Here is a 13,423-nt window from a genome sequence, read left to right on the forward strand (position 1 = left end):
AACCGCTTTCATCACAGAGACGGGCACTTACTGCTACAGAGTGATGCCCTTCGGTCTAAAGAATGCCGGAGCCACCTACCAGCGACTTGGCAATAAAATTTTCAATAATCTATTGGGGAATACAGTTGAAGCCTATATCGATGACATGGTGGTCAAAAGTATACGGAAAGAGGATCACCCGAAGCACCTCCAGGAGGTCTTTGATACTCTCAAGAGGTACAATATGAAGCTGAACCCAACCAAGTGCTCCTTCGCCGTCTCTTCAGGATAGTTCCTCGGGCACATTGTAAATAAAAGAGGAATAGAAGTAAGCCCAGCTCAAGCAAAGGCACTCATACAGAACCAAGAGCCAAAAACCCGCAGGGAAGTGCAAGTTCTAACCGGCCGAATTGCGCTCAGCCGGTTCATATCCCGATTATCTAATAAGTATAAACCTTTCTTTGATGCTATTCGATCCAAAAACAAAGATATGTGGGGACCTCAGCAACAGGAAGCTCTCAATCAATTGAAAAGCTACATGACAAAACCCCCAATCCTTTCTGCTCCAACGCCCGGAGACACTCTCATCCTGTACTTGGCAGTATCAGCTGTAGCAACAAGCGCAGTGTTGATCAAAGAAGGAGGCAAGGTTCAGCACCCAATCTTTTACACAAGCAAAACGATGACGGATGCCGAGACACGGTACAGCAAGACGGAAAAGATAATCCTGGCGTTAATTTATGCCAAGAGGAAACTTCGACATTACTTCGAATCTCACAGCATAGTGGTACTTACAAATCACCCTATACGGGCTATCCTAGCTAAACCAGACTTGTCTGGTCGAATTACAAAATGGGCTATTGAACTTAGCTCTTTTGATATCACCTATGCACCAAAGGTATCTCACAAGGGGCAGTCAGTAGCGGATTTCCTACTGGAGTATGAAGATCAATCTTAGGAGCCGACACTTCAAAAGCCGTACTGGGGGTTACGGGTTGATGGCTCTTCCAACCAGAAAAGGGCAGGGGCCGGGATTGACATCACAACACCCGAGGGTACCAAGCTGCAGCAGTCAATTTGGCTAGATTTCCCAGCTACTAATAACGAGGCCGAGTATGAGGCGTTGCTTGTCGGCCTTCGGCTAGCTAAACAGCTACAGGTACGGTGCTTAAAAGTTTTTAGTGACTCACAGCTTGTGATCAATCAAGTGACAGGGCACTATTATCCCAAAGAGGAACGTATGAAGTCATACAAAGATGCTGTAGAGAACGCCATCCGGGAGTTCGATCAAATCGAATTCCAACAGGTACCACGAGATGAAAATGCCGAAGCAGATCGATTGGCCGCAACCGCATCATCTTCAGACGAAGAGTTGATTCGGCTTATTCCAATCGATGTCCTCGAAGAACCTAGCATTAATCCCCGGCAAGAGGTGATGGTGATCCCGGAAGTTCCACGCGAGCCATGCTGGATTGATCCAATCGAGGCCTACCTTAAGGAGGGAGTTCTCCCAAATTAAAAAGCTGAGGCAAGGAAGCTTAGGCTTACCGCAGCTAAATACTCAATCATCAATAACCAGTTATACCGAAGGTCATCCTCCGGTCCTTATCTCAAGTGTTTAACCCCTACTGAGGCTCTCTCAATTCTAAAACAAATTCATGAAGGAGATTGTGGAAATCACTCGGGAGGAAGATCCCTTGCACACAAAATTCTAACCCAAGGCTATTTTTGGCCATACTTGGCTCGGAATGCCGAAGAATACACAAGAAGATGTGACAAGTGTCAGCGCCATGGTCCAGTAAAGCATCAACCTGCCGAAGGTTTGCACGCTATGGCTAATCCATGGCCGTTCGCCCAATGGGGGATTGATGTAGTAGGACCGTTACCCAAAACCGTGGAAAAAAAAGAGCATGTGCTTCTGGCTACGGATTACTTCACTAAGTGGGTGGAAGCTGAAGCCTTCTCTAGCATCACCCACGAAGAAGTAAAGCATTTCATTTGGAGCAACATTATTTGCCGATTTGGGGTACCAAAAGTCATCGTAATGGACAATGGTAAGAACCTCGATAACAGAAGTACAAGAAAGTTCTTTAACGAACATGGAATCCTGCAAAAATTGGCTGCAGTTAGTTATCCACAAGGCAATGGGCAAGCTGAAATAACTAATCGCACGATATTTGGGTGCTTAAAGAAAAAATTGGAGAAATTAAAGACAAAATGGTACGAGAATCTCCCTCAAGTGCTCTGGGCCTATCGAACCACTCCAAGACGACCCACGGGAGAAAGCCCATTTGCTATGGCATATGGATCCGAAGCTGTCATTCCTACCGAGTCCATAATCCCAACCCTTCGGACATCCTTGGTACTGGAGGGGAACAATGAGCAACAACTCGAACATAGCCTTGATCTTGTGGACGAAAGGAGAGATGCAGCAGCAATTCGGCTCGCGGCATACCAACAGCAGGTGTGTAACAGTTATAACAAACGCGTCAGATTCAGGAGCTTTGTGGTAGGCGATTGGGTTTTGAAGCAAGAGACAGCTCATGTAAAGAAACTGGAACCTAATTGGACTGGACCCTACAGGGTTACTGAAGTAGTTGGGAAAGGAGCATATCGTTTGGCTGAAGCTGGTAGACGTCCCATTACGCGTCCTTGGAACGCAATCACCTTAAAAGGTATTTCCATTAGATAAGTTTGTCAATTTTGCTACAAATTCTTCACAAATAAGGCTGAGTATGTCCACAGTCAGCCAAACTTTTCTTTATTTTGCTTCTATGTTTAGTACAACTCTACTCTATTCATTTCTTTCCATAAAAATGGGGGCCATACTACTCTATGATTATGCAACTTTTATGCATGCGTCGCATTAGGCAATTTTTATGCATGCCAAGTCGCACTATGCAATTTTTATACAATTAGAAGCAAGCTGTTAAAAAGCAGTCGTCACAATGATTTTTAAGGAAAAAAAAAAAAACATGAGTTATGGCCTATGGTTAAAACTTTCTATCCCACATCGACAAAAAAGTATGTGCTACATTCTGTTATATATGGGAATATTCAAATAGTTAATTACGGTGTAAGGAGGGCCCACTGGTATTTAAGGCTGTCAAGCTCAATACCAGAGGCATTCCTTACACCGACCTTTTTGACAAACTTTAGTCTATATCCCACATCGGATAGAAATAGAAAATAAATGCGGTTCATATATGCGTAGTCCACTACATTTGGTTGCCAAGAAGGGAGTACCAATGGAGGAAAGTCTCCAAAGTCAACAAATAGGAAACTTCACAGCCACTGTTACTCGCTTTCTTGGCCTCTTATCATTTTTGAATCCTCGGCCTCATGATAAGTTGTTTGAGAAAAAAAAAAACTTCCCCTCAGGCTCAGCGCCGGGGAGTAGTTCATTCGCCTCGGACCCTAAGCGTCCGGCTCGGCAAAAATCTCGCCTCGGACCTTAAGTGTCCAGCTCGGCAAAACCTCCCCTCAGGCTCAGCGCCAGGGAATAATTCATTTAACCTCGGACCCTAAGTGTCCGGCTCAGCAAAAATCTCGCCTCGGACCCTAAGTGTCCGGCTCGGCAAAACCTCCCCTCAGGCTCAACGTCGGGGAGTAGTTCATTCGCCTCGGACCCTAAGTGTCCGGCTCCGCAAAAATCTCACCTCGGACCCTAAGTGTTCGGCTCGAAAAAAATCTTGCCTCGGACCCTAAGTGTCCGGCTCGGCAAAACCTCCCCTCAGGCTCCGCGCCAGGGAGTATTTAATTCGCCATGGATCCTAAGTGTCCGAGACAGCTTCGGACCCTAAGTGTCCTATTTAGCACTATTCCTCCACGACTCAGTGCCGAGGAACAATTCGCCTCCACGACTCAGTGCAGAGGAACAATTCGCCTCAGATCCTAAGTGTCCGAGACAGCTTCAGACCCTAAGTGTCCTATTCAGCAATATTCCTCCACACTCAGTGCCGAGGAACAATTCGCTTCAGACCTCTGGTGGCCGGATCAGAACTTTTTTCCTCCGGACTCCAAGTGTTTAATACCCTGTGGATGTGGATATATCATAAGTTCATCATGATTCACCCCACATCAAGAACACACAAGAAAGAAAGAGTATGTATACGTCTACTGCAGGCAAGTCAAAGGCAAGAAGAGTTCACTTAACAGTTAGATCATTGTCCATATGAATCATCCTGAGATATCAATTAAGCTGTTAAAAGGATCTCCTTCTTCCCACCATCCTTGCTTTTTCTCGGATAGCATAAATCCGAAGCATAAAGACAATGTGTTTTGTTTGTCATAAAAACATTACCAGTCAGAAAAGTATGAACAATCTCAAAAGCATACAGCAAAAACAAATCAGGTATTGAAAGCCTAAAACAAAAATTATATTTATTATCTCAAACATACTGTCAATAAAAACGAAATACATGGTTCTACTTCCTCTTCGGATCGAAGGGAGTAGATTCAAAAGCATCCACTACAGTAGGACTTGGGGTAGGAGGAATTGAAGCCGCAGGGGAAGAAGAGCTAGGAGTACCCTTCAGGTGCGCCTTCACCATCTCGTCAAAGCGAATTTCAGCTTCCAAAGCCTGTAGCCCTTCATCATATGGGAAGTGCACCCACACCTGCTTGTCAAAAGCATCCGGATCCATCGTCCTGGGGCCTGAGCCCTGATTATAGCCAGACCGGAACGCTTTAGCACTAGCCAGGTGTGCCAGACAGGAGTAGCGCCCCTACATTTGCTTCCCCGCCTTGAAGCAAGTAGTAAGAGCTTCGGTCAGGCGTTGAATTTTGGCCTGAAGAGAATCCACCTTAGCCTCAGAGGCAGCCAACTGCCTCTTATACACATCCTTAGCTTCAGTAGCTATCTTCAGATTGGTAGAAGCAGTGGTGACTTTCTTCTCTGCATTGTCAAGATCCTTCTCCAGCTTCTTGATGGAGAGGGTTTGGGCTTCAGCAGTGGCACAGAGGGCCATGGTGTGGTATAGACTCTGTATAACAAAGGAACAAATATGAGCATAAATGGAAACATGAGTAAGCAAGAGTAACGTAATTCTGAAGGAGCAATACGAACCTCTATGGCCCGAACCGGGGCAAAGAGGAGTAGTTGTTCTAACCCCATTTGGCTGATGGCTTCCTCGTCCTTTGGGAGCCACATCCTTCGGGCCACAGCCAGTGCAGCTGAAGGGTCTGTGATAACAGAATCCCCTGAATGCAGGACTAACTTGTCAGCCCTGGTGAAGGAAGGAGTCCAAGGAGCCCCAGTTTCGGCCAGAACAAATACCCTGACTTCATCTTCAGGTTCAGCCTCTCCAGCCTTTTTCCCTCTGCTTTTAGAAGGGACCTTGCCCTTGCCAGAGGATGGGGGGTTGAGGCGAGATTTCTTCATTGGTGGTTCCTCAACCTTCACCTCACCCTCGGTAGACCTAATAACGACCAAAGGTTAGGCATCTTTGGCTTTCTTTTTTAAAGCCTCAGCCCTCCGTATCTCCTCCTCAGTCATGGGGAAACTATCAAAGGATGGTAGAGACAGATCCATAAGGTCTGCAGCAACAGCACTGGAGGCAATATCCTTGAGGTTTGAAGAAGTTAGCAGGTCCTCGATAGGCGAGGGGTTACTCCAGACTCGTTTCTCAAGAAAAGAAAGTCTGTTCCTTGCTACGGAGGATGGGAATGTAGTTGAAACAACACCAAGAAACTCATAAGTACGGCGAAACATTAAGACTTGGCAAGGAAAACAGCCAGAACACTTGGTATGAAGGGAGGTTAAGTATTCTATACCTAACTTCCCGAACTTGCGCGGGATGGGGAGTGTAATTGATTGGGGCACGAACCATTTTCCTTTAACTATAGCCATCCTTTCTTTCCACTTCTTCTCGGATGAAGGAAGGTTCGTGCATATCCTCTGATGAAGGGTAGAGGTAAAAAAGAAGCGACCAGGCTCGGTCCCATGCTTAGATATATTATAAGTAAGCAGAAGGTCGGCAAAGGTCAAATCCAGAGCCTCTAATTTCCGGCGCACCAACAGTACCGAAAGGATGCGAAAGAAATTAGGATTTACCTGAAGGGGGGCAAGACCTAACTTGCTGAAAACTAAATGATAGAAGGGGTGAAGAGGGAACCGGAGGGCACTAAGATACCCGACCGAAAGAAGCAACTCACTCTCTTCAATTCCCTCGCCGGAGGTAAAATCGGCACCCTCGGGATATTCTACAATTTCTTCTTCCTCAGGAATATCAAATTCTTCCATTACCGAAGCAACAGAGAACTTGATGCGGCGAATAGAGATAATTGCTTTCCTCTCTTCACGAGTAAGAACATTATCAGAGCCTGAGGTGGATGTCTCGGCTGGAAGGGGGGAAGTACCTAATTGATTCAACGAAGGACGATCTGTAGAAACCCTAGGAGGGGGAACCCTAATGCAAACGGGGGAAGATGAAGGTGTGGATTCAGAATCCCCAATGTCTATACGTTCGGGAGTAGATGAAGTACTCATAATGAAAGATTGAAGAGAAAGATGCGAAAAAAAACTAACCTGACAAAGCGATGGAATGAAGAACGCAGGAGTGCAGCTAGGGCAAATGTAACTCTTACAGAATCTTGTACGACGGAGTAATAATGAAAGCCCTCGAACCGTCTCTGAAGCAAGGTAAAAAACCGGTTTCAATTCCCTCTTTAATGGGAGCCGTCACTCAATTAAAAATGAAATTTGGGGCAAAGTGTGGAGGGAAAAAAACTCCCTCCAATAAGAATATTCCACGTCATCACAAATGTAAATCTATCTTCCAAAGGCCCGTCATGCTCAAGCCCAAATTGAGTGTATTTTTAGCCTAAGACCATTGCTATTTGTCTTCCAACCTCCATCAAGGCCGAATCAAGAGGTCATCAGCCCAACTTGTTAATATTTAACATCCGATCCGTTATTCAAGCCCAGCCGGATCAAAGTATGTTCAGCCCAGTTATTCAAGAATGCACAAATCCTACCAGTTGAAGGATTTACCATAGAAGGAAAATTCTGAGATAGGAAGTTCTGTACAAGGCAAGTTCTGTGTATGGAAAATTAGACAATGGAAAGAACTCTATTAGTAAAGAATGTTTATATAGAAAGAATTGGAAGACAAGCAACGCGAGTCCTACCATAATTTTACAATCTTTTGTATATAAATAGAGGCTTAGACCTCCAATAAAGGGATTAAGCAATTCTACGCTTCTCTATATACTATTCTTGTTTATTTTTATTGTTTGTTGAGTGAGTTGTTTTATTTCTCTTAATCATTATTGGTTGGGCGAAATTTTACACCTATAATGTCGTTTTAGTGCACAACACAGAATCTGAAGCGTTGGGTCCTGTTCCTAAACACCAAAATGTTTGAAAACTAATATTATAAATCTAAATGGCAATCTTATTTTGAATTATTATTTAGTTGATTTAAGTTATATGTATTTACTTTTTTATTTTCTTATTTTTCTTATATAAACATATTATTGTAATAGAATTAGGATATTGAACTGAATGAATGAAAAGTTAAGCACTTTGGTGGCTTATCCTCAATTCAAATGGTTATTGGTGGTTGATCTCCGATCAAAAAATGCCGCTAAGGTTTGTCTACACTTCGTGCTGAAATAACAGTTGGTGTCCGTTTGTTTCGTCCTATGAGTTTAACTCAGGCCTTTGAATTAGCACTTTCTCAATATGACGCTATTATTGCAAAAACAGCCCATGATGCATCAACTTCTCTAACTTCTACCATCGCGATGACCTGTTTCAAGGAGGATGGAATGTTAAGAAACCAATATTATAAATCTATTTTAGGCAATTTTATTTTCAATTATTATTTAATTGATTTAGGTAATATGTTTTTTCCTATTTATTTCCTTAATTTTCTTATATGTGTTATAGTGATTATATTGAATTGAATGAATCATTCAAAAATTTGTTGGTGGTTGATCTCTAATTTAATCACTTTAGGGTCTAAAACTGCAATACAAAACGACATAATTTGGTAAACATGACTTTGGAGGGATGTACTTCATGGTTGAGCAATGGTTGTCAAAAGAAAATAATAGTAGTGTTTAACTGACACGCCACTATTATTAGGTTGATTATACTTTCTAGGTTGATCATACGAAGAAGGGGTAAAGAAATATAATTTACATGTGCATTCTTTTGAAGTTTGAAATATGAGAAATTATTAAATGGTCTTGTAAATGTTTTATTTCGACAAACATGGTATATCCTAGGCGGAGAAGTGAAATGGGAAATCACGTAAGTGACCAAAAAAAATCAGAGGCACCTCTTTGAATTAGTATATGATGCAAAAATAAAATAAAATAAAATGTCAAAAGTGGTAGAAATTGGCAATAGAACCGCCTTAGTCCTGTGTGCTAGTATGTCGCTATTCCAATGCGCTACAACGTAGTGATCAAATACACAAAATAGTTGTTGCATAAGTGATATAACGTAATTGTTGCATGAGCAATGTAAAGTAATTGCATGAGCGGTGTGAGTTGAATAAAGCCATATAACAATGGGCATTGAAAGCATTGCAGAACATATTTTCAGCTCCAAATTCAACCCAAGACAACAAAGTTTGAGTAATGCTAATGTAGCATCCTATTGTATTGTAGCATCAACCGTAACACTTCTCATCTCTGGCACCAAGTTCACTCAATAATTGGATAGAATTTTTCTTCCCCGTAAATAATAATTGAATTGAATAGAATTTACACAGTTGTTTCTCAATTTTTTTCTGCAGCAGGATACTTCTCCCCAAGCAAGAGTGTCTTTAAGATGGCCTCAGTCATCCCATCTGCAAAAGGAAACAAATGTCCCGCGCCTGGTAGTTCATGGTAGTGAATCCATGGAAGCTTTCTGGCTATATAACGCTGCAGTATAACAGGCACAATACCATCTTCATCACCCTGCCATACATGAACAGAGCCCTCATTTCCAAGAAAAGGGTTCTTGAGATCCATAGGATCAAATTCCCATCTCCCAAATCCAATCATCAGGTTACGGTGCCTAGACTCGTACTCTCCTTGTTGTGTCACATATGCCTGGTTGTCACAAGTTACAAATGAGAATCAACCATGAGAAAATCATTTGCTTTATACTCGAAACAAAATGTCCTTGAAAGAGCACTCCTCAACAGAAATCTTCTTAAATCATGAAACATTCAAACCCCAAACAAAGGACACTCAAATGCGTCACAAATTGCTCTAATGGATCTAAAAGTTGCATTTTGTATGAATTTATAGCGTTGAAAAGTATAATGTCATGTTTTCAAAGACCACAACCTAGTGGGATCTCATTAATCAAGAGTGCCGGGAGAAGTGGACTATAGGCCCACATTAGTTGCCCAAAGTGACTGTTACCAGACTGGAATCGGTTTTTCATACTTGACACTGCACCAAGCAGTGGCCACTTACCGATGATAAGTATCAACCGAATGATTTTCTATTGCTGTCCATTCTATACAGCAGCAAGATTAGTACCTTTTGCTTTTCCGTCCCACCAAGCTTGGAAAGGAGATTTATATCTTGCTGGCTGAATTTAGGCTTTCCAGCTACAGCACTTGCCGCGGGAAACCATTTCTGAGTGTTCCACCAGTAGGTGAGCCATGGGGCGTAGTGAGCAACACGAAGTGCCCACTGATCTCGTGGGAATTGTTGGTAGTAGGCTTCTTCAGATAAATTCGCAGGAAAGCTCGGCCACCAGTAGTTGACAACTGGAGCGAGTAGTGTTGCTCCTGCTAGACTGTCAGCATCCCAAATATCTGACTTCAGTCAGATGCATATACTGATGAAAAATATTATTATTCGTAACTTGAAAAATCAAAATCGGTTCAAAATTTCCCCTCTTAATCTTAATGAACAATATTTAGATCAATATCCAACATGCATATCTTTTTCTTCCACTCGTCATGATAATTTTTTAATAAATTTTGAATTTAAATTACTTCCAATACATAATTAAATCTTAATCTTACCGGTGGGGGATGTACTTGAGGCAGCCCCAAACCACCTGTCCTCCCATTGAATTCCCGAGCAAATAAAATTTGGATCCGAGTGCCAACTGATCAGCTAGCTCTTCTATATCCAAAGCAATACTCTTCCTGTTTCGTTTTGGATCCGGATCACTTTCCCCATAGCCTGGTTTGTCGAAAGATACAAAGTACACCCCTAATTCCTCAACTATTTTCTGAAAAAAAGAGAGTGAAAAAAGCAGTAAAGTTAATTCATTTGGAACAACCATAAAAATCCTTTTGAAGGAAATACGAAACTCGTCGTTTCAACAACTAGTCATAGAACTACCCATGTTGTAATGGCTAAGTCATGTCTGCTAGAGGAAAAGCCATGTACGAAGACGATTTTATATTTGGCCGTTTCTTTGGGGACACCATGCTCCTTATAGGCCAAATACCTTCCATCCCTAAGCTTTATTCTTGGTGCTGTCACCGGTGGACCGCCCGAGGAGCCACAGATGGTGGGAGGTGGAGGGCGGAGACTGCGAAATGCCCATGCTAGAAAGCCAATCGATGAAACCGCTACAATTTGGTTAAACATCCCTGATAATAATTCAAATGCCATGTGAAAAGTAGTACGGTGACCGGAGAAATTACCAAGTACCTTGAAGCTAGAGCTTGAGAACTAAGCAATAAACATTTTTTGGCCAAAAGAAAATAAAAGTATCAACTGCATCTAGGAGTGTTCTTAAGCAATAGTATCAAAATGAAAATAGATAGTAAAGGAACTTTAAGAGCTAAATAAAGGTCTAAAAAGATTGGAAAAATTAACAGGTACCTTGAAGCTAAAGCTTTGGAACTCAGTAATGAGGTATAAGATTGACCTGATGGAATGATTATCATGTCTGTGATATCAATATCATATTTTTTGGCAAAATAAAAAATATCAACTGCATTCACGATTGGCCTTAAACAAGAGTATCAAAATGAGAGGAGATTTTTACCACAAAAAGGAACTTTTAAGAGATAAACAAAGGTCTACGAATATTTGCACCACAAATATATATATATATAGAGAGAGAGAGAGAGAGAGAGAGAGAGAGGGGATGAAATAGAAATTCTCATTTGTTTACATGTACGAGTTTCACACAAGAATACAATTCAATCTCAAGATAACAAAAATTTTAGAAATTACAACAAATATTAGAAAATGTCAATGTCCAAACAAAACATTAGCAGATGTCAATGTCCCCATTGAAATCATCTTATTAATTTACCATAGCTTCTGAAGAAGTATTAATAATGACAAATAAAATTGAATAATTGTCTAAATAAAAGGGGAAAAAAAACCCTCAGTTATATGATTTCATGAATAATAGGTAATGGAAAAAGCCATCGTTCAGGCACACGTACTCATGGTGAGAACACTCACACAATAGACTTGCTCTGAAAAGTATGTCCCTCCATAAAACAAAGTGGATTCATTTTAAAAGCTACTGAAAGATAAAATTGGCTCTCATTTAATAAATGATTTCAATTACATGGAGAGTTCCCTATTTTTGTCAGTTCTGCATTAATGTCAATTATAGAAGATCTAGTTTCTATCCCTCAAAAATTGTCCGGAATAAATTTCACAATTTTATTTTATTATATTTTTTCTAAATAATTTCACTATTTTATGCTCAAACTAATATCAGCCATCATCAGAATGGGACTAAATTTGACGCAAAAGAAGAAAAAAAAAATTAGAATATGGGTCAAAGAAATACTCTAGGCTATGTTTGAAATTGAAAGAAAATTGTTCAAATCCTTTTCCAATTCCAATTCCAATTCCAATTCCGAGGAGCAAATTGGTGCTCACAAACCCAAAACGCCATGAGAAATGAGATGATTTCATACTCATGACAAAAAATTTAAAGTGACCCAGCAAGAATAAAACGAGAACCTGAAAGAAGTTGAAAGGAGGTGTTGCAGTCAGATTTTTGAGTGGAGCAGAACGGAAGCAGCGTCTATCTTCCCGCTGAGCTACTGCGTTTCTCAGCTACGCACATGTTTTATATACAGATTCTACTTCATTGTTGTTGGAGGGTCCCATAAAACTATATTCTGGTTGTTGTGTTGGTTATTGTGGTTGTTAGTTAATAATTATTTTTAAGTAGGAACTAACTAATTAAGGATGTTTTGCTTAGTCATTCATATAATTTAAACTGGTTATAAAGATTCGTTTTAGTTATTATTTTTAAGTAGGAACTAACTAATTAAGGATGTCTTACCCACCTCTCCACGGCCACCACCTCTTTCGTCCCCACACCTCCACTGCCACCACTCCTTTGCTTCACATCTCTCTCTAAAAAAACCTTCAAATTTATTCATTCTCCATGATATAGACCAATAGATCCATCAAAATCTTTCAAATTTGTTCCTTTTCCATGACATAGACCAATTTATTCTTTTTTATTGTCTTCTTTTTTCAAAGAAACTCAAGTCAACAGAAATTATTATTAGTAATGACAAATAAAAATTGAATCATTGTCTAAATAAAAAATTATTATAATAAAAAAAAAAAAAAAAAAGCCCCACTCCCACACGATATATATACTTGCCTTAAAATGTATGCTCCTCCACAAAACAAAACGGATTCATCATAGAGGCTTCGGAAAAATAAAATGGGAATTAATTTAGTGAAAGATTTCAATTACATGAGGAGCCCTGCAATTTCCTGTTTTTTTGTCAGTTATGCATCAATATCAAGTATAAAAGATCTAGTTTCTAGTTTTTTTTTTTTTTTTTCTGTCAAAAATTGTCTCGGATACATTACACAATGTTGTGCTAAAACAAACATCAGCAATCATAAGAATTGGACTAAATATGGAATAAAATAAGAACAGAAATTAGAAAATGGCTCTAAGAAATACTCTTGGGCTACCTTTCTGAGCGAATTGACGCCTTGAAATTGAAATCAAAGAAAAATTAATTGAAACCCAATTTCAATTCCAATTCCAATTCCAAGATCACAATTTTGTACTCTTAAACCCAACACAATACAGTAAATAAAATGATATCATACTTATACCATATCTATAATATAAAGCCAATTAAATGGAGAGAAAGAGAACCTGAAAGAAGCTGTTGTACTTGTATTTTTAGCCAGAGCTGAAGGGAAGCACAGCTATCTTATGTTCTTTCCTACTGAGGGATGAAATGAATATAGGGAGTATACAATTTAAAGGGATGCAAAAGTATATTACCAATGAACGTAGTTTGAATATTTACAAATATTTGAATTAATTTTTATTTTTATCTTTTATTAAGCTAAAATTATATTTTCGCCTCTAAATTTTATTTTATGCACAATCTACCCAAAGATATACTTGTACAAATTCTAGAATTTTGTCAAACAGCACTTAAGAATTGTTACATCGCGCAAGAATTAGGAGACACAACGCGTAGCCTACAACGAAGAATAGTAGAACTTAGATCTAGAA

The 13,423-nt window shown here is 40.2% G+C and overlaps 1 protein-coding gene across 3 annotated transcripts; it reads right to left on the minus strand.

Annotated features, from left to right (window-relative positions):
- Positions 1–8,453: 8,453 nt before the first annotated feature.
- LOC132311820 (uncharacterized) lies at positions 8,454–13,130 on the minus strand. Of its 3 annotated transcripts, XM_059809935.1 has the most exons (6): positions 11,884–12,026; positions 10,777–10,822; positions 10,288–10,541; positions 9,963–10,174; positions 9,469–9,730; positions 8,454–9,030 (listed from the first exon to the last, which is right to left on the minus strand). In XM_059809935.1, the coding sequence occupies exons 3-6, from the start codon at positions 10,537–10,539 to the stop codon at positions 8,713–8,715; spliced, it is 1,044 nt and encodes a 347-aa protein (XP_059665918.1). In that variant the 5' UTR covers positions 10,540–10,541; positions 10,777–10,822; positions 11,884–12,026; the 3' UTR covers positions 8,454–8,712. The 3 variants fall into 3 exon arrangements, with proteins under 3 accessions (XP_059665918.1, XP_059665920.1, XP_059665919.1); XM_059809937.1 differs by lacking the exons at positions 10,777–10,822; positions 11,884–12,026 and adding an exon at positions 13,055–13,130; XM_059809936.1 differs by lacking the exon at positions 10,777–10,822 and having other exon boundaries at positions 11,884–12,033.
- Between the last annotated feature and the right edge of the window lie 293 nt (positions 13,131–13,423).

The sequence above is a fragment of the Cornus florida genome, unplaced genomic scaffold, assembly GCF_030987335.1.
Source record: "Cornus florida cultivar Cherokee Brave unplaced genomic scaffold, ASM3098733v1 CherokeeBrave_3.0.0_Hap2_Chr06, whole genome shotgun sequence".
Lineage (NCBI taxonomy): Eukaryota > Viridiplantae > Streptophyta > Magnoliopsida > Cornales > Cornaceae > Cornus > Cornus florida.

What these genes read in the sequence shown, in the direction of transcription:
- LOC132311820 (XM_059809937.1), bottom strand. Translation starts at nt 10,539, where the DNA reads ATGTTTAACCAAATTGTAGCGGTTTCATCGATTGGCTTTCTAGCATGG. An exon ending in CTCAAGTACATCCCCCACCG is followed by an intron (nt 9,731 to 9,962) that starts GTAAGATTAAGA and finishes GGATGCTGACAG; the next exon opens with TCTAGCAGGAGCAACACTAC. An exon ending in GTGGGACGGAAAAGCAAAAG is followed by an intron (nt 9,031 to 9,468) that starts GTACTAATCTTG and finishes TGTGACAACCAG; the next exon opens with GCATATGTGACACAACAAGG.